Below are 5983 nucleotides of genomic sequence, written 5' to 3'. Positions count from 1 at the left end.
ACCCTGCCGCGCCGCAGTTTTGCTATCGTGGCGGACGCGCGCGTTGCATGCTGTCGGATCGGCAACCGACGACTGCATGCCGCTGTCCTCCGTACGAACCGCGCGGCCGGTCGGCCCCCATTTTCGGCCATGGCTTGTTCTCCCGCAGGCACGAGCAACGGCCACTGTTGGGCCGGCCCATGGAGGATCCATGGATCGCGGTTCCCCTTTTTCTTTTCTTTCTAAAAAATACTCCTGCTGTCAGATCTACTCTAGTTTAAAATCCACCAAAATTTCTATGATGCTCCAAATTTGGTGATTCAAATTTCTTCTTGTAGCTAAACTAAATCTTGACCATATCAAGTTGCATGCATGTGATTTTGTGCTATAGTTTTGTACTGGAAATTGTTTTGGTAGAATGTTGCTTGTGTAGGGTTTATTAAATTGTGAGAGTTTTGTTTATGTTTTTGCAGTAGGGTTAATTTTGCTTGAAAGTAGATCTTAGTAACTTTATTTTGGTATAAATCTCACATGCAGGAGTTTCCTAGTATTTGAATGGTTTAAAAAAGTGGAACTGACCAGAAGGCCCTTCCTTGATTTTTAATTTGAAAAATACAAATATATTTGGGGAAAACCCAAGTGCTACTGGTAGGTATCATGATAGAGTACTTTTGCGCCAAAGGAAATATTTGTGTGAGGGGTAGTTTATTCCTGAGGATTTTTCTAGTGAAACAGGGTACCTTTTCAATATCTGATTTTTGTAAATTATTTTACGAATCATAAAAATGCCAAACCAGTTTTGTTAGGTCACATTTGGTGGTACCAATCCATTGGTATGGTATTCTCTGATTGATTGTACTCTGGTACTTGTGTGCTTAGAAATTGGTTTGGCCTAGTTCTTGGGTTGTTTAAATCTTCAAAATTATTTAAAACTTTATTTGTGTGTGATTCCAGTGCAAGTGTGCTCTTCATGTTGATAGCTTCTAGTAGGTATGTTGCATGCGTTTTTGTGACTCACAGAAATATTTAGGACATTTAATTGGTCCCTAAGTCATTTCTGGTTTTATAAAAATCATAAATTTTGTTTTAAAAATCCAAATTTAGTGAATCCAATTTTTGTAGCTTTATAAAATCAAGCTTTACTCTCTGTGATTTTACCAAAAAAAAATTCATTGTTCTGGAGTGGCTTGTTAAATTGATGCTAGTGCTTATTTTACCCATAGGGAAATGATGTTGCTTTTGTTTAAAATGTTTTTAATGAACCTTGGCACCAGACCCCTACTGGTGGTTTCCAAAGGTCATTAGCCACCTTTCATTGTATAGATTATGATTTGTTGTGAGGCAGAGCCTTTTTAGCAAAATAACCATCTTGCCGTAGGTGCTATTATTTGATGTGTTTAGTGTCTCTGATTTAGTGGTTGTGTGTTGTGTGTTGTTGTGTGGGTTGATGCTATGCCTAGGGATTTATTGCCTTCTCTTTTATTTTGCAACGTTAGAATGCGATCACCATCAGAGAAGAATGAGAGGATCTCGGTGAGGATTTCGAGGAGGAAGGAAGAGAAGATGGTTCATGAAGATGAAGTCCAGGGACAAATAGCCAACCAAGGCAAGACACCTCTTGATGCATACCTTATCCTAATTGTCTTACTCTTGCATTATTACAGGTTTTATAAAAGTGCATGTCTTTTATTATTTTATGTGAGTGGTTATTGCCACTCGGAGTTTTATTATTCCACCCTTACGGGTGATGCCCCTCATTGATACCTACTGGACAATCCTAGTAGCGATTTGGTGCTTAACACCTTATCCTCTCTTTGTCGCCGCTTTTCAAATAAAGTTGGGCTATAGGTTGGGAGCCCTTTGAAAAAAGGACTTTGGAAAAGGTTTTAAAGAAAATGAGTTCTTTGAAAACCTTGGAATGGGGCAACCCTGCCCAAGTGGGAGTTTTATAAAATTGTTTTGAGAAAGATGGTGCTGAAGGAAAAAGGAGGAACTTGTGTTTTTAGAAAACTTTGGTGACCATAGTACGAAACCGTACCTAGCCAGTACAACCACATTACCCTTAAGTGGGACAGGGCATAGCGTAGTAGTTTGTCTTGCCTTAGTTTGGGTCATGCAAGTGTAGTGGCAGTCCGACCATTGATGCTTCGACTGGGGTTCTTCCCATGAGAAGGGACACAACCCATTTGCATGTTCAGGTACGCGGGATACAACCTATGAGCTCCCATTGAAAGATGCCTAAGTGGTTGGGTGGCATTCCGAAGGGTTGGGTGCCGGGGACTTTGCAACTCTTGGGTAAACGGCATCCCGGACTCTAGTGTACGGAGGTACAACTCATTCGGCATGTATTAGGCTAAGGCGAGCAAGCGAAAAAATACGATCGGTTATCTGAGCCTCGCGTTTGGACGCTTAGTGAACCAGGGATGATCCCGGCGGATTTATCGGATCTTTGGGGAAAGTGTACAACCTCTGCAGAGTCTAAAACTATTCGAATAGCCGTGTCCGTGGTTATGGACATGGGAAAGGCGATGGTTGGCATTGAAGGAGTTTTGATTTATAAAAGTGTTTTCTCATAAATGTTTTGGGAAATGATACCAGTGGGACTGGTGAAGTGTACCTGGGTGGTACGGAGAAATACCAGTAGGACTGGTGAAAATGTACCTAGGAGGTACGGTGGAAAGTTGTACAAGTTGTTTTGGTCATCCGGATGGGCGGAAATGAAAATGGGTCACCCTTACCTATTAGTTTTCAAAAGAAACTTGTTTTTAAAAAGGTTTTCAACAAAGATATAGATATGTCATACTCTCTAGAGAAACTGCCTCTCACTCCTTGTAACCCTAGAATAGTGACTGTTCCTTGCCACTGCCAAATATGCATATCATTTACTTCTCTCTAAGGTGGTTTGCGGGTACAATTCATAATGTATTCATGGCTTTCTTCCTGGCTATTTATTTGGCCAGACTTGATAAAATCTAACAGATGAAGAATGAGTCGACAACGTCTATGCGAACTAGGAACGTCTTCCCAGTCAGTTACCTGTATGGTTATGGTATGACTTGGGCCATGCGAACGCTTTCGTCTGAAGTAATTCCGTTGTGTGGTTGATGATCCCCTGCCATTATGGCTCCTACTGATAACAGGCCGACATGCTAACAGGCCGACATGATATATATATACACAGCCACATACTTGTAGAATGTGGTTTTACATGCAAATGGTACGCAATAAATATACAGTATTAGTTGGCAATGAACACCGAGCCACCCAGCCCTATGTTATTTCCGTATATATATTACCATGTCACCCCTTCATCCAAACACATAGCTGTTATCCAGGGCTTTGAAAATAGAATGTTTTTCCTCCATCACCTTGACCAACTCAGGTGACGCGTGCACGTATACCACCCAGCCGCCGTCCGCGCGCGCACTCGGCATCGGCATCACGTACGCTGCGCCGGCCGGCCATGGGAAATGGTATGACGCGAATGCCGGCACGCCCGTGCCGAAGTTGGCCTCGTTGACGGGGAAACCCATCCCCGACGACACGATGCACGCCGTCGCCTCGGCGCCGCCGGTGCCACCCAGGTACGCTCTGGCGGCGGCCGGCTTGGGCCGCAGTGCCTCCACCCAGTCGACCAGGCCACGGAAGTGCTCGCCCGTCGCGGCCTCCTGCACCCACCGGTGCACGTCGTCCGCCACGTCGGGGAGGGCCATGCGCCGGCGGAGGTCACCAGCACCAATGACGCCATATGTTATTGTCAGCACATTACCAAAGTAGGCCTCCATGGCGCCATCTGGGAACATGCGGCCGCGCCCGTCGACAACCATACCCATGCAGCATAGGCTCTGGCGCTCGGAGGCCGCCCTGGAGGAGAGCTGCCATAGGTGGGCCGTGAACGCCTCGAGCTTTGTGCGCGTAGGCCCTGCCCTGGCCTGCAATTCCTTGACGTCGGCGGCGGAGATGTGATAGATGCGGTTGACGGCGGTTGCGGTGACGGAGGATGGAGGGGGCGGCGGTGCGGAGCTAAGAGGGGAGAAGAGACGATCGATGAGAGCGTCGGTGGAGTGTGTGCGCGGCGACGGGTCGCGCGGAGCGACTAGGGAGCGGCGAAACGACGGGGCTAGAGCTGCAGAGCCACCGCGGGCGGCGGCCGCCCACGCTACGAGGAACATGTTGAAGGAGTAGGCGTCGCATACACGGTGGTCGAAAGTGCAGCCGACGACAGCGCCACCACACTTAAACTTCGTGACCTGCATGGCCATGCATGCAAGAACCATATGAGACGCAATTAAGGTATATGCAAATGTTGAGAAGACTGTCTTCTCTCGTGCATTTCACGTTTTCATGTCATGAAGAAGAACAAGGAAAGACTAAAATTCTCACGTTCATTTAATACTACTATGATTTAAAAAAAATGTACAATACACTTCTATTATAGTATCTGCTTCTCTAATTATGGTCGCCCACATATAAAAAGTAACAGAATTATAAGACGTTTATAGAGTATACTATGATAATATACTAGAACGCCGTACAATTTGGTACATAGGAAGTATATGCAACAATGGTATGTAACGTACACGTTTATGTAACATAGTACTATATTACATCTACATACACTACTAGAAAAAGCACTACTGCCGGCGCACCTAATTCACCTACTGTCGGCGCACTAGAGCCCGCCGTTGGGAACGGACCAGTGGTAAAGGACTAATGCCGGCGCACCTACTTGTGCGCCTGCGGTAGCTCTGTTACTGCCGGCAGTAAATCCTGAGCCAGACCCGGAGCGGGCGGAGCCACGTCCTACTTTTATCACCGGCGCAGCCACGGCATGGTGCGCCGGCAGTGTTCGCTCTTCTCCGACGCGGCGAGTTCCTGGCGCATCGGCAGAGCACGCTAATTTTGGTGCACCGGCAGCATAATTTGCAGCTATAGGCGTTTTCCTAGTAGTGATAGGCTTAGGCTGGGACCATCTCCCGTTCCAAAAATGAAATATGAGCTATCTAACCATCAATAAGTTATTTTCATTCAGTTAATTGAATTTTTTAGTTGTAAACAAATTAATGAGTAGATCTTTTATGGTGAGTACAGTGTTATATACGGAGTATTAGTAGTTTCTTAACATACTACCTGAACACACATGACGCCGGCTTTTTTGGCGGGTACAAGTTTCTCCACGCCCTCGTCTACCATGCCCAGCCGGAGCTCCCGCAGCTCCGCGCCGTAGGCGCTGGCCTCGGTAAAGTCGACGCCTCGGCCGCTGCACAGCACCTCCGGCTCGCCGTCCGCGTTGGCCACGACCTCCCCGGCGAGCGGGTAGTACGTGACCAGCACTTTGGCCAGCGCCTCCTTGAGCGCGGCCGCTGTTGGCGCGGGGTGGAGGTAGCAGAAGAAGACGCCGACGTCGATGGGCGGCAGGAGGAGGTCCAGGTTCGACAAAGGCAGACGGTGCTCCTGCATCGGCAGCGCCGGCGCCACGGTCATGGTGGCAGACGCGAGGATTGTCACCTCGGCGCCGTGAACTTCGTTGGTTTCTTTCACCATGGTGTGAGTTTCGTGCACGCAAGAGAGCCAAGACTAGAGTAAGGGAGCTTGTGTAATTTGGTTCTGAACTTCTGAAGGCAGTACGGGACGGTGCGATGCTATTTAAAGAGATGCGGCTCATGCGGGGTTAGGTAGACGTACAGCTTAAGAGTGCAGAGTTCGTTCACAAAAATATACACCTAGTTCTTCTTCCGGAATTTTTCTCTTTCCAAGTAGTTAATCGATCGTATGCATTTCACTGCCCTGCCAATTTTTAACTCTGGGTTTGGTGGTATTTGTCTGAACGCGGACTATGTCCCACGAGCTGGGTTGCTCTCGTAATCACACAGCCATTGGGCTGTGCTCCCGTGCCCCCTGGCGAACGGCCTTTGGATGGTAAACGTGCGTTTGGTTCATGACCAGAAAATATGGATGATCCCATCCTAAAAGCTGAATATTTCTGAGAAAGGTTGGACCATAT

At 47.2% G+C, this 5983-nt stretch overlaps 1 protein-coding gene across 1 annotated transcript; it reads right to left on the bottom strand.

Annotated features, from left to right (window-relative positions):
- Window positions 1-3276: 3276 nt before the first annotated feature.
- Window positions 3277-5528, bottom strand: LOC124669247 (coniferyl alcohol acyltransferase-like). Its single transcript, XM_047205902.1, has 2 exons — window positions 5110-5528; window positions 3277-4229 (listed from the first exon to the last, which is right to left on the bottom strand). The coding sequence occupies exons 1-2, from the start codon at window positions 5521-5523 to the stop codon at window positions 3288-3290; spliced, it is 1356 nt and encodes a 451-aa protein (XP_047061858.1). The 5' UTR covers window positions 5524-5528; the 3' UTR covers window positions 3277-3287.
- Window positions 5529-5983: the final 455 nt, after the last annotated feature.

The sequence above is a fragment of the Lolium rigidum genome, chromosome 7 (genome assembly GCF_022539505.1).
Source record: "Lolium rigidum isolate FL_2022 chromosome 7, APGP_CSIRO_Lrig_0.1, whole genome shotgun sequence".
Classification (NCBI taxonomy): Eukaryota; Viridiplantae; Streptophyta; class Magnoliopsida; order Poales; family Poaceae; genus Lolium; species Lolium rigidum.
This window is presented reverse-complemented; position numbering and strand designations above follow the sequence as displayed.